The sequence below is a fragment of the Microcaecilia unicolor genome, chromosome 6, assembly GCF_901765095.1.
Source record: "Microcaecilia unicolor chromosome 6, aMicUni1.1, whole genome shotgun sequence".
NCBI classification, from domain to species: Eukaryota; Metazoa; Chordata; class Amphibia; order Gymnophiona; family Siphonopidae; genus Microcaecilia; species Microcaecilia unicolor.
Window position 1 is genome coordinate 138125852 of NC_044036.1, and position 23180 is coordinate 138149031.

At 44.1% G+C, this 23180-nt stretch overlaps 1 protein-coding gene across 5 annotated transcripts; it reads right to left on the minus strand.

Moving 5' to 3' along the window:
- Window positions 1-226: 226 nt before the first annotated feature.
- HMCES (5-hydroxymethylcytosine binding, ES cell specific) lies at window positions 227-18519 on the minus strand. Of its 5 annotated transcripts, none has more exons than XM_030206718.1 (7): window positions 18452-18519; window positions 16530-16744; window positions 15069-15212; window positions 8844-8963; window positions 5996-6159; window positions 5061-5253; window positions 227-1192 (listed from the first exon to the last, which is right to left on the minus strand). In XM_030206718.1, the coding sequence occupies exons 2-7, from the start codon at window positions 16716-16718 to the stop codon at window positions 995-997; spliced, it is 1008 nt and encodes a 335-aa protein (XP_030062578.1). In that variant the 5' UTR covers window positions 16719-16744; window positions 18452-18519; the 3' UTR covers window positions 227-994. The 5 variants fall into 5 exon arrangements, with proteins under 5 accessions (XP_030062578.1, XP_030062580.1, XP_030062579.1 ...); XM_030206720.1 differs by having other exon boundaries at window positions 16530-16741; window positions 18452-18468; XM_030206719.1 differs by lacking the exon at window positions 18452-18519 and adding an exon at window positions 18157-18322 and having other exon boundaries at window positions 16530-16741.
- Window positions 18520-23180: the final 4661 nt, after the last annotated feature.

Consider the following 23180-nt stretch of genomic DNA (forward strand, 5'->3'; position numbering starts at 1 on the left):
ACTCAACATGCAATTAAACTCTGGAATTTGTTGCCGGAGAATGTGGTAAAGGCGGTTAGCTTAGCAGAGTTCAAAAAAGGTTTGGACAGCTTCCTAAAGGAAAAGTCCATAGACTGTTATTAAATGGACTAGGGGAAAATCCACTATTTCTGGGATAAGCAGTATAAAAGGTTTTGTACTTTTTTGGGATCTTGCCAGGTGTTTGTGACCTGGATTGGCCACTGTTGGAAACCGGATGCTGGGCTTGATGGACCTTTGGTCTGTCCCAGTATGGCAATACTTATGTACTTATGAGTTGTTAAGCAGTGTGACTGTCTGAATATGCTTCCTTTTCTATATAGAAACAGCATTCCACTTGATCTTTTTTTTCCACCAAATTTTAACAAGAGTTTATTACAAAAATATTATAGAAAACTAATTAATATGTGATCATTAGAGCAGAAAACAGAGAAGTTACAAAATACATTTTATTATAAACAAGATCAATTATCTCTCTCACTATGGGAATTGTGTCTATATCAACTGTAGAGAATGCATACAAATATTTAAACAAACATCCTACCAAGCATAAAAATATCACACAGAACAAATTCAGTCAAAACTTTTCAACTCATCCATCCCAAAACATATCCAGTATGGTCTTATTTAGTTATTTGAATTATTATCTTCTATGGTAGCAAACAGAATTAAAGATATGATACAGTACAAAAAACTTCAGCTAAGTGACAAACTTAGAGAAACATGCAATTACTATAAAAGCCTGTGTACAAGGATAATTTGGCTCTAGTGGACAGATGAACAGAAACTTGAAAAAACATTGTTGAACATAATATTCAGAAAGCATGAAATCAACTGTGTTCTCAGTGCTACAGGATTGTCATTACTTCTTTGCACGTTGGCTTAAGAAAGGTGGTATAACTTTAAAAGCTGCACAGGAAAGAAAAACAAAAGGCAGAACAAGCATGCCAAGCACCACAGTGCACACAAATTCTGGTCAGTTGAGTTTGAGCTTCTTTGCTGTGACTTCCCTCTCTTCCTTCTTTAACCACTGGTGCATTAACCCTGCACTGGTTTGCTTTGGCGTTTTGGCACTGCAGCTCTGTAAACCAGGAGAATCAGGCTCTTCTTTCTTTGGAGATTTACTTTTTAACCACTCAAACATCCTTTTGCTGCTGGCACTCAGTGTAGGCTCCTATAAGAATGAAGGGAACAGATTAGTGATCAACACCACGGCAAAGTAAGGGGGACCAAAAAAAAAAAAAAAACACTTCCAGCAGTTGCAGGCGAAAAGATACACTTTTATTGACAAAGCACCAATAATGAATGGCCTTTGTCAATAAAAGTGTACATCTTTTTACCTTCGACTGCTGCAAGTTTTTTGGTCCCCTCTCCTTTGATGTCAGGTGTTTTTCACACAGGGTGCATGTTCTTTCCTTTTGGTTGGCATTTTTGAAACGCCACTGCGAGATAGTTCATCAATGGCCTAATGGTTCGTGCAGCAGGTTGGGGACCTGGGGTTGATTCCCGCAGCTGTCTGATGGCTAGCAGTGGGTTGAGATCCTGGGGAACCAGGTTTAACGCCCTCTGCAGCTCCGTGTGACCCTGGGCAAGTCACTTAACCTGCCACTGCCCCAGGTATAACAGTAGTACAATGTACTACTTAGACTATGAGCCCAATAGGGACAGATCCAGAACCTATATAAAAAAAAACTGTTTAGGTCTAAGCAGTATATGAACGCATGAAGTAAAAGCAAACTAGGGCTTTGCTCCGGTCTATCAATAACTTTTTACGTATAGCCCTACAATTTGTAATACAGACACTTGAAAATAAAGGTGCTTAGAGAAATCTGAAATTATGCTCTACAGTTCAGAGTGTAAAACTTAGTATTGGTTGCAGATTATTTCACTAACTTTTTGGGTCAGAATATTAATAGCGCTATCATTAGAAAGAGGTTAAAAAAATACATTCCAAGGTAGAGCGGAGGAATAGCCTAGTGGTTAGTGCAGCGAACTTTGATCCTGGGGAACTGGGTTCAATTCCCACTGCAGCTCCTTGTGACTCTGGGCAAGTCACTTAACCCTCCATTGCCCCAGGTACAAATAAGTATGTAAACTGCTTTGAATGTAGTTGCAAAAACCCTGTCCCTTGAACACAATAGTAACAGTCTACCATACTTCCTAAACTTTCTCGGGTAAAGGTGCCCTTAGGCTACATATTTCCTCTAAACCCTCAACCCCACACAGCACTGAGTTCCACCGTTGCTGGCGGAGGACACCCAAGCCCCATTATCTCGATTATTATTATCGATTGTCTCGCATAACTCTGCACAATGTAATCCATAACCAATCTGTAACAAATTGTATTTCCATCATTTAACTCATATTGTAAGCCAGACTGAACCCGCAAAAAGGTGGGAAAATGTGGGATACAAATACAATAAATAAATAAAATAAATAAAATCTGAAGAGGTTCAAGCTGCTTGCGCAAGCAAATCAGTAGCATTCTTCAGCCACCAACACCAATACAAAAAACTTGTGTTCAGTATATAAACAGTTCTCATGAACTCCACTAAGGTAGGAAGGAAAAGCCTCCGTTATTTCCACAGGCATCTGTTATATTTTTGCCTGGTTGATTGCCATCACTGGCTGTAAAACCTTCCTCATTTCCTATGCTCATTTTTTAAGTCCCACCAAAATTTAAATTTCTTATAGAAGACCCATTACGTCACAAAATGACACCGATTGGCTCAAAGATTATTTAAATGGGGGTTGTAGTACGCCAAGCTGCCATTTTGAATCATGCTCAGTGAGTTGTTGCTGAACCAAAGAGCAGCGAGTGTTTGTTTTTGAGAGCTTTTTGAGATTTAAGAAGTTAATTTTGTCTGTGTTTACAGCATAGCAGAATTGCTCAATCCCCGAGGCAGCAGTGAGATACTGCGAAATGCTGGCCATCACTGGGGATATCCAATCTGCTCAAAAGTTAAGTACAAGTGGACATATTTTTCTTATATAAAAGGACCATTTATAAAATACAATTAAAAAAAAATGGATGGTGGAAGGTTTTTCAGCCACTGATGGAAATCAACCAGGCAAAAACATAACGGATGCCTGTGGAAATAACGGAGGCTTTTCCTTCCTACCTTACTGGAGTTCATGAGAATTGTTTATATACTGAACACAGGTATACTGAAGTTTTGCTCTATTGGTGTATATTTACTTCACTCCTCTGACTGAATCAGCCACCAACACCTGCATTCCCATGTATGCCCTCCTTTGCTCCCCCCCTTCCATCCAACATCTGTACTCCTCTCCCCTTTCCATCCAGCGTCTGTGGGTTTTCTGCTACATTATTGACTGATTTAATTTGTGTATTTTCAGGCAGACTGTCATATAGATTATGCAGTTTGTTGATTGTACTCCCTTCATAGAAACTGGATGCACTATCTTTTAGAATAGCAAAAGCTATGTTCTCCAATTTTACGATTTCTAATTGGAATGCTCTCCCTGTTTCTATCAGAATAGATGCAAATTATTATTCTTTCCATAAGAAAATTAAGACATATTTGTTCCCTTAATTTGGTGTGAGTAGGGTAGGCTGTGTTTTATATATGTTTGTATGATAAATTAATACATCAACAGAAAACTAATACAACTATTTTTGATGCTATAAACTGCCCCAGACCAGTCAGGGAAGGGTGGCGCTACATAAAAGTCTGTATTGACATTGGACTGATGTCGAGGCAAGAGTTTCCCCTGCTATGATTAGTAAATAGTGTGGCAGATACTCTCTGACAGTCCATCCTGTGCTCACACGTGTACATAAAAAGCAGTTCCTGTGAATAATGCATTGGGTATTTGTAATATTGTCTATATAGATGAGTCCTCCGCATTTAAGTAGTAGATTGTCCTGACAATTGTTTAACATAAGGGATCACTATTGGGCTCATTTTCGAAACAGGAGGACACCCATCTTTCGACATAAATTGGAAGATGGGCGTCCTTTTCACAGGGTCATCCAAATCAGTATAATCGAAAGCCGATTTTGGACACCCCCAACTGCTTTCCGTCGCAGGGACGGCCAAAGTTCAAGGGGGCTTATCGGAGGTGGGACATGGGCATGCCTAACACTTGGACGCCCTCGACACAAAATCGAAAGAAACAAGGACGTCCCTGACGAACACTTGGACGACTTTACCTGCTCGTGTTTTTCTTACGACCAAGGCACAAAAAGGTGCCCGAAATGACCAGATGACCACCTGAAAGAAATCGGGGATGACCTCCCCTTACTCCCCCAGTGGTCACTAACCCCCTCCCACCCTCAAAAAATATCTTTCAAAATATTGATTGCCAGCCTCTATGCCAGCCTCAGATGTCATACTCAGGTCCATCACAGCAGCATGCAGGTCCCTGGAGCAGTTTTAGTGAGTGCAGTGCACTTCAGGCAGGTGGACCCAGGCCCACCCCCTCCCTACCTGTTATGTTTGTGGAGGAAACAGAGAGCCCCACCAGAAACCCACTGTAACCACATCTAGGTGCCCCCCTTCACCCTTAAGGGCTGTGGCAGTGGTGTAGAGTTGTGGGTAGTGGGTTTTGTGGGGACTCAGCACACAATGTAAGGGAGCTATGTACCTGGGAGCAATTTATGAAGTCCGCTGCAGTGCCCCCTAGGGTGCCCGGTTGGTGTCCTGGCATGTCAGGGGGACCAGTGCACTACAAATGCTGGCTCCTCCCACGACCAAATGGCTTGCATTTGGTCGTTTCTGAGATGGATGTCCTTGGTTTCGATTATCGCCGAAAATCAGAAACAAACAAGTCTAGGGACGACCAAATTTAAGGATTTGGACGTCCTTGACGGTATTTTTGAAACGAAAGATGGACGTCCATCTTGTTTTGAAAATACAGGTTTCCCTGCCCCTAGATTGGGACGTTTTGTGAGGAGGTCCCTATCAAAACATGCACGTCCTTTCGAAAATGCCCCTCTATGTCACTTATGCAAACAACACCCCATCATGTCACGTGCAGACATTGTGTCTGTCTGGTTTCTAACATTTCACTCTTACCTTTTTCACTCCCAGCTCGATGGGTATGATGCACTCAGGTGTGTTGTTCCGAGAATTGTTCACTCTTGTGGAAACAGGATGAAAGGCAATATTCTCTATGGGGTGGATAAGTTGAAGGGCTTCCTGGGTTGATACTTCTCCAAAGTTCAGCCATTTCTGGATTGCCTCATCGCCATCTAATATTGCTGGCATTCTAACACAAACAAATCCAGGTCAAAGGAGTTTTAGGAATGTATATTAAGAGACTATAGGAACACAAGCACAATGGATAGCGAGTGTAAGGCCAGGACATGAGACTGTTATTGAATCTCAAATCAGGGTATATTCTCTGCAACTGAAATATATAACTTGCTTTACTACATAAACGTTACAGGTGACAATACACAGTGAGGCTTGAGGAACCTATATTTAGGTTCTTCTTCCACTTGGGCTAGTCAGGTCAAGGCACGAAGTAAATGTGATATATTTGAGTTGGGGAGCAAGCAGAGATGCTATTGTGGTAGCTCGTGCTGGCCAAAAGGTAGTGGTTAGGCTGGCTCTTACGAGAGCCGCCTCTTCTGCTTCAGGCCAAACAAACCGTTCGGGAAGGACAAAAAAAAAAAAAGGGCAATAAAACAAGAGAGGAAAAAGGTTAAAAAACAGATTCTCTATATAACACTTTTTACAAGAATATATTCTCCGATATAGGTCAACAGTAACTTGACCCCTAATCCATAATTATGGCTTAATTGAAGACCTCAAACTTTCTGGTACATTAGTAACAGTATGAAAAAAACCCCCCAAACATAATACAGGAATACAACAAACTACAGGCTGAATGTCCACTAACTAACTGAAGGCTTTTCTTCAAGCACTTGATCAGCAAAATTTGTTGCGCCCCCCCCCCCCCCCACCCCCAATTCTAACCTGCTTTTGTTAAACAAACTTTTCCTTGCCTGTCATGTAACCAGTTCATGCATTTAGAAGCATTCACGGTTATGACTGTGTAAGAATACAGTGGATCCCCTCCATCATGTGGCTCCCAGCAATCAAAAAGTCCAGCCATGGTGAGTAACCTGCAGCCTTTCCATTCACTGCTGTCATCAGTCTCTTCTGACATCTGAAATGTGACAAAGAGATGAATTTACTAACACACTGCTTCTTCCTCCTCTCCAACCACCAACTTTTACTGCACTTTGTGGCCCTTGTACAAAGATGCGCCAAAAAGTGGCCTGCAGTAGTGTGGGAGTGTGTACTGGACATGCGCTGCACCATTTCTCCACCGCCTCTGGAAAAAAGGTGCTTTTGGGGGGGCGGGCAGGGAAATGGACATGCAGCAAAATGAAAACCACTGCATGTCTATTTATGGCCTGAGCCCTTAATGCCACCCATTGACTCAACAGTAACATAGTAGATGACGGCAGAGAAAGACCTGTACGGTCCATCCAGTCTGCCCAACAAGATAAACTCATGTGCACTACTTCTTGTGTATACCATACCTTGATTTGTATATGCCATTTTCAGGGCACAGACCGTAGAAGTCTTGCCCAGCACTAGCCCGCCTCCTAACCACCAGTCCCGCCTCCACCACCGGCTCTGCCACCCAATCTCGGCTAAGCTTCTGAGGAGCCCTTCCTTCTGAACAGGATTCCTTTATGTTTATCCCACGCATGTTTGAATTCCGTTACCGTTTTCATCTCCACCACCTCCCACGGGAGAGCATTCCAAGTACCTACCACTCTGTCCGTGAAAAAATACTTCCTGACATGTTTCTTGAGTCTGCCCCCCTTCAATCTCATTTTATGCCCTCTAGTTCTACCGCCTTCCCATCTCCGGAAAAGGTTCGTTTGCGGATTAATACCAGTAAGAGCTCAAGCTTTACCCGAGCGGTAACCATCTAGTGCGTGCCAACTGCCGATTACCGCATGCGTGTAAGCTCTTACACACCTTTGTAAAAGGGGCTCCTTAAGTAACTATTTCCCCCCTCCCATTTTACTGTTGCATTTATAAGACTGACTAGGCCTCGCTGCTATAGGGTTGGGGATAATTTTATAACAGGACTCCAATAAGGGAAGTCCAAAAAAGAGCTCTATTTTGAATCCTATTTTATAAAAGCAGCAAACATTCTACCTCCCACCTCATTCTATAACTTGCTAACTAAAGTTACGCATCAATTGGCACATCAGTTATTGAGCTTATACCTGAATCTTTTCCTCTCCATCCTTCCTATCCTTACCCCTCCCAATCTCCTTTCCTTTTACTTCCTCCTTGTTTACCTCTCCACGTTCAATCTACATATCCTCAAAATCCCATTACTATGTTTACTACACTTGTATATTTCCTTCAAAACTTTGTAATTCTAGTTACTATGTAAGCCGCATTGAGCCTGCTATATGTGGGAAAGCGTGGGGTACAAATGTAATAAATAAATAAAAAAAATACCAGCAGTTACACACACTGAAACCTGGTGTAAATGCTGGTACCCAACAGGGCCGTGCCAAGGGTCTCTGGCGCCCCCCCCCGCACCTGCCTAGCTCCAACAGAGCAATTCCCCTCTCTCCCCTGCCCTCCCGCTCCCATGTAGGAACTGCCCGCCCTCTTCTCCCCCCCCCCCAAGATCCCGTTCCTTTTTTTTTTTCTTTTAAATTTACCTTCCTCCGTCAGAAGAAGGCGGGGCAGTGAGCAGCGAACAAGGGAAGGCTAGAGACGTCGGGACTGGGAGCGCCGCCTCCTTCACTGACGCTGCGCTGCCGGAGGAAGGTAAATTTAAAAGAAAAAAAAAGGAACGGGATCTTGGGGGGGAGAAGAGGGTGGGCAGTTCCTACATGGGAGCGGGAGGGCAGGGTAAGCATGCAGCGGCGGCGGCCCCCCAGAGGATAGCGCCCTCCTGCGGTGCTTACCCCGCTTACCACGTCGGCACGGCCCTGGCACCCAAGTTAGGCACGGTTAGGCAGTATTTTGTAATTCCGCAGGCAGCTTTTCAGAACGCCCCCGACATGCCCATGGCCACACCCCCTTTTGAGATACACGCCATGGGCATTAGGCACTGTGCCTTATAGAACAGCACACATCCAGATCCATGTGCAAATTTTAATGAGTGCCAGTTATCATTGGTGGTTAGCACTCAATTATTGATGGGTCAGAGCTCATTATCCAATTTATTTGCGTGTGCATCTGGGAAGTGAATGAAACTTTTGTGCGTCATATATAGAATCCATGGGATAATGTGCAGTTATGTATGTGAGCGGTAGGTGCTATTCCATAGCGTACATGCACAAGCTGCTTGGCGTGTAAGCATCAGGGGGTGTATGCATGAGCCAAGCATGGGTGGGTAAATATAACTTTAGATCCAGCACAAAGATATGTATATAAAAGTATAAAATGATAAAATTTACCAGAATATTTTTTATTTGAAGCTGAAGTTGGAGTCGAAGTCGGTACATTTTTACCGACTACGCCAAACAGCCTGCATTTATTCTGGGAAGTCTGAAGAGATTGTGGGATTTATTGTATTACTCTGTGTTTTTGTACTTTTCCCAACAGTATGCTCTTGAAAAATCACAAAATCTAGAATAGATTTTCTGCTATTGTACTATTTTGGAGTAAAGTCTTCTTTTTTTGGAACACTGCATCTGTTTGAATGACTGTACAACATCCCTTTGAAGCTAACAGCTTATGCTGCTCCTCCCAGATGAATCTTAAACCAGACTGAATCCAAGTTTCCCTACTTTGCAGTGCAAAAAGGGGTCCCTTATGCATACAGGGAGTACTTATACAACAAAATTAAACTAGAGGGCTCAATACCTTTTCCTCTTTAGGCTGTGGGAAGTAAATATAATAGGGTTGTTTTTCTTCATTGTGTCGTTTCCATTCATAGAAGCCATTTGCCAAAATTACACAGCGTTTGCCCTTTAACAGAGGACCCTATGAACACAACATGTTAGCAACTTGCATCACAAAGAAAAAAAAGGAATAACGGTATTATTTACTACTACTACTACTTATCACTTCTATAGCGCTACAAGGCATATGCAGTGCTGTACACCATACACGAAAAGAAAGTCCCTGCTCAAAGAGCTCACAATCTAAATAAGACAGGTAAACAGACAGAACAACTAAGAGGTAAGGGAATTAAAGAGGTGAGGTACAGGGCAAGTAGTGGCTAGGAGTCAAAAGCAGTGTCAAAGAGGTGGGTTTTAGCCTGGACTTGAAAACGGCCAAAGACGGGGCTAGACGTACAGGCTCGGGAAGTCTATTCCAGGCGTGAGGTGCAGCGAGATAAAAGGAACGGAGTCTGGAATTAGCAATAGAGGAGAAGGGGACAGACAAGAGAGATCTATCTGCAGAGCGGAGTACCCGAGGGGGGCCGTGGGGAGAGACAAGAGTGGAGAGGTACTGAGGAGCGGCACACTGAATGCACTTATAGGTCAGTAAGAGAAGTTTGAATTGAATGCGGAAACGGATAGGGAGCCAGTGAAGTGACTTGAGGAGAGGGCTAATGTGAGCATAGTGACTTTAGCGGAAAATGAGTCGCGCAGCAGAGTTTTGTACTGATTGAAAAGGAGAGAGATGGCTAAGTGGGAGGCCGGTGAGAAGCAGGTTGCAATAATCTAGGCGAGAGTTGATAAGAGTGTGGATTATTTACAACAGCAAATTAACCCCAAGGGTCCTGTTTACTAAGGCGTGTTTGCATTTTTAACACGCCTACAATCAGTGCATGAGCTAAAAGTGTAGGTGCGTACAGGGTTAACACGTGTTAAAGACACTAACGCGCCTATAATGATGCTTAGTAAACAGGGCCCTCAATTTGTTTTCTGCACAGGATCAGTCATTGCATTCCATAAAATAAAGAAGCAAAATATAAGAGCTTTGACAGCTGGCTGACTACCAGTACAAAATTTATATTCTGGTCATTAAATCATAATAGAATATGAGGCGCATTTTCAAAGCACTTAGTTATGTGGAGGGGCATTTTCGATAGGACATCTAAGTCTGACTTTGGATGTTGTGCTCAAAATGTCCAGAATCCGAATAACGAATATAATGATTTTGAAAACAGCAAAAAAAAAAAAAAAAAAATAAATAAATTTTTTTTTTTAAAGGCCACTTGCTAAATGTTTGTGCTCTGTGCGTTTATCTTTTTGGTCCATTTTCGAAGAAAAAAAATGTCCCAAGTGAAAAACACACAAGATCAAGCCATTGGGATGTATGGAGGGTCCAGCATTCTTAGAAGACTGGCCACACAAACATCCCAGCAGAGCAGTGGGGCACCCTAGGAGGCACTGCAGTGGACTTCACCTAAAAGCTCACAGGTACACATCTCGCTCCCTTATATTGTACAGTGAACCTTCCAAAATCCAAACACCTACTGTACATCACTACAATAGCCCTTATAGATGCAGGTGTCACCTAAACGTGGGTACAGTAGGTGTTTGGTGGATTTTGGAGGGCTCACACTTTCCACCACAAGTGTAACAGAGTGGATTATGGGTCTGGGTCCCCTTCTCCACAGTGCACTGCATTGATCACTAGACTACTCCAGGGACCTGCCTGCTGCTCTAATAGGACTGGCTATAACATCTGAGGTTGTCATCAGGGCTGGTATGTACTGTTTATTTTACATATTTGGAGTGTAGGCGGGGGGTCATTCCTTTATTCATCCAGTGGTCATCTGGTCAATTAGGGCACTTTTTTTCTGGCTTAGTCATTATTAAAACAGGTCTAGCTCAAAATGTATTAGCTTTAGTCCTGGGTGTTTTTGTTTTTTTCTATTATGACTGAAAAAGGTCCAAGTGTTAAGAACACCTGAATCCCACCCTTAACATGCCCCTGAGATCTGGATGCACTACAGGTGAACAGCATTAAAAAAAAAATCTGAAAAATGGGTTTTGAACATACCAATTTGGACATTTTGGCAATAAAAAACATCTATTTGCCGGTTTATGCCACTTTGTAAACGTTTTTCTCTTTTTGAAAATGAGTCCCATAGAGGCATATTTTCAAAGCACTTAGCCTTCCAAAGTTCCATAGGTTTCTATGGAACTTTGGAAGGCTAAGTGCTTTGAAAATATGCCTCATAGTAACCTATGGAACTCTCTAATGGGCCTATGATCAGACGCAAACGCAGGCGCTAGAGGCTGTCAGCACCATACTAGTGCCTGCATTTGCTACTGCCCCATAATCAGAGCCCCCGAGCACGTGAAACAATGCGTTCGCGGGCTCTGAATGCAACTAGCATGCAAATGCATGCAAAACAGGGCTAAACCTATTTATCCTCAATGATCAGCGACCAGCTCGGACCTGGCGTTAGGGTTTGCAGACCATTGGAGAGGAATGGTGAGCTCTGTCCAGCATGCATTTGAATACTAGCTGGCCCCCATTCCTCCCAATGCAGCAGCCCCGGCAGGAACCCCAACCCAACCCCCCTCCCCAATACAGATTCAGGGGGGGCTAGAGATCCGGTGGGTCTCCAGCCCCCCTAACCCTTCCCAGCATCCCAGTGATCTCCCTGGTGGCCCATTTATCAGGTGGTGCCGATGGAAAAGGAGTGTGGCCATCTCCCTCCTCCAGCTGCAGGTAGGGGGTGGGGAAGGGCCACTAGACCACCAGGTGTGGGGGGATTTACCCACGGCCCACTGGGCCACCAGGGACATCGCTGGGGTGCTGAGGGCTTGGGGGGGGCTGGAGACCCACTGGATCTCCAACCCCTCCTGTACCTGTGTCAGGGAGGGTTGGGGGGACCGGAGGTCTGCTGGACTTCCAGCCCTCGTTTCGCTTGGCTCGGGTAGTTGGGGGTCTAGTGGTCCCATAGACCTCCAGGCCCTGTGTTTGACAGATCTAGGCTTTTGACAGCCCAGACCTGTCAAACAAGTGCAGGAGGATTGTGCCTGAGCACATGTTCAGGCACAATCCTCCCGCACTTCTATCCCATAATCAGAGAGAATTGCGTGCTTAAATTCGCATGCAATTATCTCTGATCATAGGTCCGGTAAAGCCCTGTGCTGTTTGGAACAGCGCAGGGCTTTTGGTCATCTGCCTATAAGTCTAAGTGCTTTGAAAATGAGCCTCTATGTATCTTAGTCTAGAAGTAGCTGAAAAATTTTATGATGTGTTGCTCACTATTTAGAAATTTGATTTCCCAAGTCTAATTTCAGCTTGCTGAACAGCAAAACTTTGGTCCTGGGGAACTGAGTTCGATTCCCACTTCAGGCACAGGCAGCTCCTTGTGACTCTGGGCAAGTCACTTAACCCTCTACTGCCCCATGTAAGAAACATTGAGCCTGCCATGAGTGGGAAAGCGCGGGGTACAAATGTAACAAAAAAAAAAAAACCCTATTGAAGCTCCTGCCAGCGCTTGCGGTTGGAATTGCTCTGCTTCAGAACTTTCACAGCTTGTTTCTGAACTAAAAATAGCGTTCCACAGGTGCTTAACTTTACTGTGTAACCAGTAAAGCAAATATGCAAATCTCATATTTTAAAAGCTATAAATATGTTTGACTACTCTCGCCCCTGAAGCTTAGTACATTTCTCTCTACTTTTCCACCACAATACTAAAAAAAAGAAAATAAAAATTGTATTTCAGTTTTGAAATGAATAAAGCTTCAACAAAATTCACTTTCCACAAAAAATAAACAGTGTTGCATACTGATGGCTTGATGATTTGGATTTGCTAACTGAAATTTGATGTTAAACAAATATGATATGATCAGATCACAAACATGATAGTTTGCTCTGTCCAATGGTAAGAGTTCATCTTCACAACTATGCAAATCATCACACAGATATACAAATTAGCAGCAAAGCTAAAAATATTCCATAGACTGCATGCAATGAGTAAACTATTTTCCAAGTCAGGACAGACAGTTTAATAAATTCAGTGTTTCAAACTGCAGTCCAAACTTACAGAAGACCACGTTTAAAAGAATACTAAGAATGAAAGCATTGGATAAAAAAACAAAACAAACAAACTCTATTGGTTTGTAATGCCAGTGTAATTACCAGGGCTGTACTGAATATTCATATTTGATTTGGACCCAAATACATTATTTATATTCGGCCAAATAGCGATTTAAATTGAAATACGAGGCTCTACTGTGCTAAATTCTACTGAAATAAACAATCTCCAATTTCATGTTGCTTCTTTTATTTATTAGGATTTATTTACCACCTTTTTGAAGGAATTCACTCAAGGTGGTGTACAATAAGAATAGATCAAACATGAGCAATAGGCAATTACAGCAGTAAAAATATTCAACAATACAAAATATGGCATGGTATTGTTATGTTAAAGCTCAATGCCCCTTATTCATATTCAGTATTCATATTGAGCCGAATAATATTTTTCATTATTCATATTTGGCTGAATATTAAAATATGCTAGTCGGTACAGCTCTAGTAATTACCATGATTAAATTATTTAACTTCTACTCTTCCGGTAGCATATACAAAAGATACAAGATAAATAACTAAACAAACACCACTTAACATTAAAGAGACTTTTTGCCAAGGTGCGGTAAGCACTGGCGCTTGCGAAGTACAGTGGGGTTCAACTCAGGCATCCTGAGGTAAGTTCCAGGGTAACATGTGCACACCCTGCAGTACATAAGTTCATAAGCACTGCCATACTGGGAAAAGACAAAGGGTCCATCAAGCCCAGCATCCTGTCTCCGACAGCGGCCAATCCAGGCTTCAAGAACCTGGCAACCCCCCCAATTTTTTTTTTTAAATAATGTTTAATGGACTTTTCCCTCAGGAATCTGTCCAAATCCCCTTTAAATTCCGTAAGGCCAGCTGCTGTCACTACATTCTCCGGCAACGAGTTCCACAGTCTAACTACACGCTGAGTAAAGAAAAACTTTCTCTTATTTGTTTTAAATCTACCATTTTCATTTTTACTGCGGAGGGGGCATATCTGGGGGCGGAGAATGGATGTGTCTGAGGTAATCAGCGCAGATACATTGCCACTTATTAACTAATTAGTGTATGAGCTCTTACCGCCTGCAAAATAGGTGGTTGTAATGGCTCACACGCTTATCTTTCTTAATGGCCATGTGCTAACGGCAACATTAACGTGTGAACTAAATCAAAACAAAAGGGGGGAGATCCCTGCAAAATAGTCAATCTATCCAAATATATACAAAAGGGATACTCGTTCAAGGGTCTGACTTACAGGATTATTTAGGAGCGATAGGAGGAAAAAGCCTCAAGAAGCTCCTGGCGTCAAAATTCAGCTTTGACCTACAGTGGCCAGCGTTTCGTCAGCCTCCTTCAGGGTCTACCGGTCAAAGGGTTGGCATGGAACCTCTTCGCAGAGGAGGAAGATATGTGCAGAGGTTCCATGCTAACCCTTTGACCGGTAGACCCTGAAGCAGGCTGACGAAACGCTGGCCACCGTAGGTCACGCTCCCTACTTGTGGAAAAGGAAACAGCATATTAAGCTAAGTAAAAGCTGAATTTATTATCTCTATGTATTTGGTAGTAAGCAGACATTACAAACATTTTGGCCATACACTAAGGGGCTGTATTGAAATAACAGGAGGTTTTTTTTGAGCCGATGATGAAGCAGTCCTGCTCCCGCTGCTTAATGACGCCGGGAACTTTTTGAGGCTTTTTCCTCCTATCGCTCCTAAATAATCCTGTAAGTATATCCTTTTGTATATATTTTGAAACATTAAAGTGTGGCCCATTAATACAAAAATTCATATCAGCCATTTTACTGTTGCACTAAAAATGGCCCCAAAATGTTTTAAATAGGAAAACAGTAAGAAATCACTCGAGTATACATTGGTTTAGCTGTATTCTCCAAAATAGTTGAAAACAATAACATGTTGATCTGAATGATTCTGCTAAAAAAGTGATTCCCAAACTTGTTCTGGTTGGGTTTTCACAATGAATCTGCAGGAAAATCTCATGTATATCCATCAAGGAGATCCTGAAAATCCAACCAGTTGGGGGGGGGGGGGGGGGGGGGGTTCTCCCAGGATAGGTTTGGGACCACTGTACCAAGAAGCTGATTGCTGAGCTGCACACCTTGTATAACGTTTTCTCCATTATGGTATCACTGCGACAGTTTGTTGTATTGTACTGCATTTTGCGTGGATCTTGTTCACTGAACCAGGAAGGAATAAGACCCCATCGCATGGAGGCAATAACTCGCTCAGAAGTGTCCACATCCTTTCAAAGGATAAGAAAAGAACACAGCTTAAAGTGTCTTAAAAGTCAAAATTTGCTAAATAAAAAAAAAAAAAAGAGATAGAATGACCAGTACATTTTTTTTAAAAACTGAGGTTCTCATAATAAAAAAAACCACCATGTTTATATTACAGAATTCTATTAACATGAATCAAATTTTTAGATACTGAGTTTTTAAGTAATACAGGGTCCTTTTTTACTAAACTACGCTAGCGATTCCTGGTGTGGTAAATGCAACATGGCCCATTCAATTCAAATGGGCTTCAATGCATTTGCAGCACGGGAATGGCTAGTGCGGTTTTGTAAAAGGGGCCCATAATTAATTGTTATAAAATGTTGACACCTATAGAAGTAAATATTATTTCTAGAATTTATACATTACATTACTGTTTTATTGATTGATGTGTAATTTTATTTATTTTTTTGCATCCTATTTTGAGTATATGTATTTGAAAGATGAGAAATAAGCTGCATAAATAACATAATTAACGCAATTATGATTTAATAGCTTTATGCAGTCATTCAGGCACAGTGTTATCCTGCCTTTCCGCTTAAAGCTACAAATGTGCACATTTTAAGAAAATGTCTCGGCACTCTTCTTGAAAAAAGAAAAAAAAAAAAACATTCACAGTGCATACTATACTCAAATGTGTGAAAATACAGCTGGCTGAATCTGGTGACATTATGTTTCAATGATTTTTATTGATGACTCATCAGAACAAAGGAAATTGTACAATCTTTCAACATTGTACCGAACATATTCCAGTAGCAACACACTGATCAATCCCGTACATTACAAAATGCCATCAAGTTTTAACTGATATACCCTCTTCCCATACTCCCCTTCCACTTCCCAATTATGTTTCAACATTTTATTGATGAAGCCATACATTCACATATAATTATTTTAGGTACAGCCAGTTACTCAGTACTCAAGAATCACCATACAGTTATGCCCTCAAACATTTTTGAAAATGGGTAAAAGAACCAGGGTCTACTATGGAAGAAGGAAATGAGGAATTTGCCTGGTCTAGTTCATATTTTTCCTCGTTTCCTTCTTCCATAGTAGACCCTGGTTCTTTTACCCATTTTTAGTTTTGATTTACCAGAGGTTATTTGAGGGTTTCACATTTGAAGAGTTGGTTTCTCACATTTTTGAACACTTTTTCCCCCACCCCCTCCCCACCCTTCAATCCCGTCCACCCTCAAAAATAATATTCACACCAGGGTCTGAAGCTCTGCCCTGTAAATAACAATCTGGTGACATTATAAAATCAATTTTATTCCTTTACACATTACCTTTTCAAAATGGTTTCGAGATAGAAGTACAGGACTGTTTGATTGAGGACTTTTATTATAAGATGGCTTATATTTGTCAGAATCTCCATTTCTCCATTCTGGCTTTTTCCTTTTACCTTGGTTGTCCCGATAGGCACAAGCCTTACTAATATCATCTGGAGCAAGAGTGCAGGCAGTACGCCCACACATTTCCAATCAGCTCCTTTAACAAACTTCTTTCAGTATGCAGAACATAAAAATAACAGTGTAAAATATATTTGAATGTTAATGTACATTATTATATAAATTAGAATACAAAGCAAATTCATAAAATTAACAGATAAAACATCTAAAAATAACCTAGAAAATTTATAGCAAAGGATAAATGATTGGAATATCCATACTTCAGATTAATACTACTGAGAACAACAGTGTACAAACAGGAAAAGAAATACAGATTCTAAATTATAAACAGCAGGATAAAATCTTTTAGGAAATGCTTTTCTAAACAGCCTAGTATGTATTAGGCTCCTAAATGTCAGATAAATTCTAATTCCTTTTCAATATTTCAGCAACAGAAAAGCTGCAAACAGCCAGCCTGGATGGATTTCCAAGTTTATGTCTCATTTTCTTTTCCACTGTTGCTTTTATTAAGTTAATTCCCCCCAAAACAACAACAACAAAAAGACACAAAGCAATACACCCCTGTTGTTGAATGAAAATAGTAACATGCTGTCTCAGTAAGAGACTATAAAAAGTTCATCTTGGAATCAATGCTGGGCTCTTGTTCCTTTTCCTGCTACATTTAGTATAAGGTTACCAAGCTATAGTTTGGGGCTTAGGTTACCTCCCAAAATGGGACAAAGGCTTAGCAAATGGGGCTCTTAGGATTCAAGTCCCTTAAGCATAGGAACCAACTTATCAAAATTATTGAAGACAGGCTTGCATTAGGAAGCGGTGCACTAACATCTAATAAAACTGTAAGCTGTATACCCCTTGGGAGAATCCCTTTCATAAAACGGTCCTTTTACTAAGGCCTGCTAACAGATTTAGCACATGCTAAGTGCAGGACAGCCCACTGTTCACCTATAGGCTGCATGATACTTAACACATACTAATTCATTAGCACGCCTTTGCAAAAGGACCCTAAAGACAATTAATACATTCCCAATAAATAAACATCACTGTTATAAGAAGTGAAATAAAATAATAATAATAAAGAAGTTAAATAACTGAACTGCCTGAATGTCACACTGGCACTCTGTGATCAGTTAAACATTCTTCTACTTCGGCAAGAGGTAAAAAACGGATACAGCGGGATCCTCGTCCCTACCGTGTCACACTAAATCAAAATGCACTAGAATGCACACGGGACAGATAAGCAAAGCATTTACATAACGGACATATAAAATGGGCAACCGAAAATATAAACCCCATTCTTATTTCAGACCAAATCAAACCAAAAGCTGCTGCCCTTTTTCATCTGCACCCGCACCAAGTTCAGTCCCCACTCTGCATTTAACCTCAGCCACTCCTTCCTCCTGACTGAACTGAGAAGCCCAATTGTGTCTATGGAAGGGGCCAAAGGAGCAGGTCTTAGGGAACAGAGCAGTTAGCAACAGAGAAGACGACTTGGTTAGTCTTACACCTTATTTCCAAGCTCTACTGCTGGGCAACTGCAAGAGGTTGTTAAATAGGAGCCATCATCTACCAGAAAGAAGAGGATGGGGCTACGCCAAAGTGAGGCCCGGAACACCAGAATGAGGCTCGGCTCGGACTACAAGACGAGAGAAGCTATTGGAGCCCAGAATGAGGCTTGACATGGAGAGACTGAGAGAGGCAGCCGGAACAGCACTGATTGAATAGTGAATACCGTTCAAAAAAAAAAGTAGACGCTACAAGACTGTAGCCCCCCCCCCAAAAAAAAAAAAACCGCAACCCACCAACGCCAAAACTTTCCCGCCCAATTGGGCAACACCGCCCGGCGCGCGCCCTCACGTCTCGGTGCTTCGGTGGGGAAGGGAGGGGAATAGGAAACGCGCATGCCCCTGGTGTCTGGGGTTTTAACAGGGAGGTTGAAGCAAGGGCGCGCGCGAGTAGATCCGATGCACAGCTGCATCTGCAGACAGCAGGTGTCGTCACGGTGGTGCCGGCGGCGGCTTTCATATAGCTACCAAAAAAGACTATAGTATAAGTTTGGCTTTCACTACGACCTACGTATGCAAATTCAGCACTTTCTTATTAGCATTAGTCGCTACCTTGAATTCCTTGCAGATTGAGATACAATTGATATTCTTGTGCATGAACATTGACCACCACCTTGTACTTTTGATTCTGACAAGTGCCTGTGTTTTAACAATTAATATGCAACGTTCATCTGCTTTGAGCCTATCAGATAAGGCGCATAGTTGGAATGTATGAGTGTTTACGACACAACAGGTTGGTTAGGATAACACATAACTCCAACAACATTTTTAGTCTAGTTTGATAACTATTGACCGGTCGCATTGAAGGAGTGGAACGCCGGTACTACCTGAATACTACTGTGCAACAGGACAACCTCATGTTTTGTGCCTACTGATGGACTTTTACTTATGCACTCTACCTCTGCTTTTGGCTGTTTGGCCACACCTTATTACTGCACTGGACATTTGTGCCTTATCCAGTTTTACTGTTTACTAACAAGACAAGTTTGCTGTTTACTAATGTACAGACAGAATGCAGGGCTATTAGATATATAGCTTGTAACAGTAGTTTGCAAGGCCTATACAAGACCAGCTTGCACGTAGCAACGCCATCTGAATAGGCGGCCTTGGAGGGTGCTGACACCCCCCTGCATTCCTGAGCCGCACCTTATCTCCTGTGCTAGAAAGGAGCATTGTGTGTATACAGAATAAGCTGCTAAGTTTCGTTTTTCTTGCCAGTATCATTTCAGTGTTATGACGTGTGTACGTACTGGGACTACAATTTTGTACTGTAAGAACTACAAATGTTTACTGCGCATGACAGTTATGACGTGTGAGGGGCCAAATGCGCAGGCCCAGTAGGGAAGTATAAATGTAAGCGTCAGATGATTTATGACACACAGTGTCCCGAGGCTACTCGGTGCTGTTCACTTGCTAGCAATAAAGTTGCCTTGTTTGGAACCAAAATTTGCCTTTCGTCTCCTGATTTCCCACCTGTTTCATTGGCGACCCAGATGGGACAGAAGTAGAAAGGGGAATCGGATTATATTCTTCCCCTCCCCCACTGCAGTCGGATCGGGTCATCGATTCCCACCCGAGGAGGTGGTGAGTGGCCACCGCTGATTTCAGCGTCCATCTCCCGGAGGAGGGCCGATCCACTCCGCCTGACTGTAGAGGGGGTTGTGTGGCTCCGACAAGGCACCTTTTTTTCCATTTCAGGGAGAAGCGCACGACGGCGCGGCCTGCGACCCCGGCGGACAGGCGAGTATACTCTACGTAGTGACCGGCCCAGTAAGGACCGAAGAAGAGGCGTGATCACCCTCTTTTAGCCAGTGACTAATACGGACTATTGGTATCCGACTAGGTCCCGAAACTCACTAGGCTCCGGCGACGAAACCGAGCGGCGAACGAACGGGGGGGTTTCTTGTGGCGTATGAAAGTGTGTGAGTGGGCTTGCAGTTCCAGGCCGGGCGACCGCGTCCTGGTCAGGCCGAGTGTTGACCCTTCTGTGTCTGGTGGAACGAGACCCCTTACTCCTCCACCTCCCCTTTCCCCCTTTGTCCGTCACCTGTCCTTTGGCACTCAGGTTAGGATGGGCGGGGGTGGGTCTTCACCGTTAGATTTAATGACGGAACACTTTAGCGAAGTGTTCGACCTAGATAAATGTAGCAGGGCCGGGATGATACAGAGATGTCAATTTATGTGGCCAGGGCTAGGAATTGCTGGATGGCCCCCGGAAGGGTCATTCGAGTATGAAAAAGTGGCGGCGGTCATGAATATTGTTATAATTGAGGGAAACCCAGGCTGTCCTGAGGACATTCCATACATAGAAGCGTGGTTGGATGTAGTCCGGGATCCGCCAGCTTGGGCCCAACGGAAGGTAGAAAAGGCCGCCCTTATGTTGGTAAAGCAGAGAAAAGGCCGGAAAACCAAGCTTAGAACCCTGCCGACCCATGCCTTCGCTCTTCAAAGCTCGGCAACCGCTGCCGTCCCGAAGGCCGCAGGGACCGCCCCCATACGGCCTACCGCCCCTAGCACTGAAGCCACTGAGACCACGCCCCCTGCTACCAGAGTTAAGGCAGGAACTACGCCCAGTACTACCAACACACTTTCTAGAAAAAAACCCCCAAAGAAGACCGCAGGGAAAGTTCAGGGTTTGGCCGAGAAGAAGCCTCCAAAAGCCCCGATACTTGCTACGGCGGAAGCATACGAAGACGACATCGCGCCGCCGCCCTATGCTCCTATGTACCCTGACCTTACGGGCCTAGCAGAAGGCCCCGCTGACGCCGAGACTTCCGGGTCAGAGTCGGATGCCGGGGAGACGTCCCACCCAGCCTCACCTGAGTCACCTGGCCTCGCAACCACACGGAAGAGTACACGGGTTGTGAAGAACATTACTCGGTTCCCCCAATCGAGTCCGCAACAGGCCCTTCCGTCCAGCCGGAAAGGGGGAACCTCTCACTTATTCCCAGTCCGACAGTCCACCACCTATACCCCTAACCCGGCAGAGGGGGGGGGCCAGCCCATCGAATCAACAGTCTATAGTCACGTTCCCTTCTCAAGTGCCGATTTGTATAACTGGAAATTCCATGGGCCGTCCTACGACCAGAAACCCGAGCAGCTGATAGAGCTGGTGGAAGGCATTATATACAGCTACAATCCAACTTGGGCCGACCTTAGGCAGTTGAGCGCCCACATCCTGACCTCTGAAGAACGCCGCCTTTTACAACAAAATATGGAGCAAGCCGTCCGGGATGCGAATCCGGCCCATGCCAATTTACAGAACCTACTAGAAACGGAGGCGCCCATCGCTGCCCCCACGTGGGACTACCGAACCGCCGAAGGCCAAACCTTTATCCGCCGATACCAACAGGCGTACCTGGCCGCCTTAAAGAAGGGGAAGCAGAAGGTTACCAACATGGGGAAAATCCACAATGTAGTCCAACAAAAGGACGAGAGTCCAGGGGACTTCCTTGAACGACTTATGGAAGCATTCAGAAGGCACAGCCCGATAAATCCCGAAGACCCTAAGAACCTCCCAACCGTGGTTATGAGTTTTGTTAGCCAGTCAGCACCGGATATACGAAGAAAGCTACAGAGAACGGAGGGGTTCGAAGGGATGAGCCTAAGCCAACTGAAAGCTATAGCTGATCGCGTATTCGGATATCGCGACCAGGAGGAGAAGGTGGAGGCCCGGAAGGAATCGACCAGACGGATGCGGGAGAAGGCAGATGTGTTGGCTACGGTGCTGGAAGAACGAATGAGGTCTAGACCAAAGGGGAGGGGCAGGAGAACAAGAGGAACGCGGTCCCCCATAGGGCGTAACCAGTGTGCAAATTGCCGACAAGAAGGACACTGGTGGGCTGATTGTCCAGAGGAGATACGGGACAACCCGAGAGAAGAGGAATCATGGGACCGGCAGAGAGAGGAGGAGACCGGCGACCGTACGGGGGCCCCTAGGCGAGGCCGTGGAAGGGGCCGAAGAGAGAGAGGACGGGATGACCGGAGGGAATGGCAGATGGCTGTGGACGCTACCCGAGACGGCTCAGCATGAAGAAACCGGGAGGGCAGAGTCCCCACTGACCCTCTGGTGGAAATTCGAGTGGGGACAGAATCTATGAAGGCCTTACTAGACACAGGGGCCCAGCGATCTGTTATCACCACTGCCATAGCCCCAGCCACGAAAGAAACTATACCAATTGTGGGAGCCTCCGGGAAATCCCTTGCGGCCCCCCTCCTCAAAGAGCGCCAAGTCCAGATCGGAGGGACGATGGTGTCCCATCAGTTCATACACATCCCTGGATGCCCGGTCCCCTTGATTGGTCGAGACCTACTCTGTAAGCTCCAGGCCACCTTGAAGTTCAAGACTACGGGTGAAGTGGAAGCTCGCTTTGAAGATCGGCCAGTAACACTTATCTGTCCAGTAAGAGAAGAATGGAGACTACATGTTCCCCCAACTGCGGGACCCGGCGACTGCCGTTACGACCAGAACACCCCTTTCGCCCAGCAGAGGCGGGCCATAATGGATGAAGTGCCTGATGTATGGGCAGAATTGAACCCCGGCGGACTGGCCGTAAACGCTATCCCCATCTGGATTGAGCTCAAACCGAATGCTCAAGTTGTTAACCAAGGACAATACCACATCCCCTATGCAGCCCGGCATAGTATGCACATACATCTACAGAAACTCCTTCAACAGGGAGTCCTTAAGCCAATCAGATCCGCATGGAACACCCCATTGTTGCCCGTTAAGAAGCCAGGAACATCCGAGTACAGACCCGTCCAGGACCTGAGGAAAGTCAACAACCAGGTAGCCGACATCGTTGCCCTCGTACCGAACCCATACTCCATCCTGGCCCAAGTGCCATCTCAGACCAAGTGGTACAGTGTCATTGATTTGAAGGACGCCTTCTTCTCCATCCCTCTTGCTGTTGACAGCCAAAAGTTGTTTGCCTTCACGTGGGAAGACTTACAGACGGGAACCAAG

Excerpts from the sequence above, each read along its gene's own strand:
- HMCES (XM_030206718.1), bottom strand. The coding sequence starts at position 16,718 with ATGTGTGGGCGTACTGCCTGCACTCTTGCTCCAGATGATATTAGTAAG. Across the intron at positions 5,254-5,995 it reads ATGAACTGGTTACATGACAG|AATGCCAGCAATATTAGATG; the intron begins GCAAGGAAAAGT and ends TGTTTGTGTTAG. Across the intron at positions 1,193-5,060 it reads TCGAGCTGGGAGTGAAAAAG|GAGCCTACACTGAGTGCCAG; the intron begins GTAAGAGTGAAA and ends TCATTCTTATAG.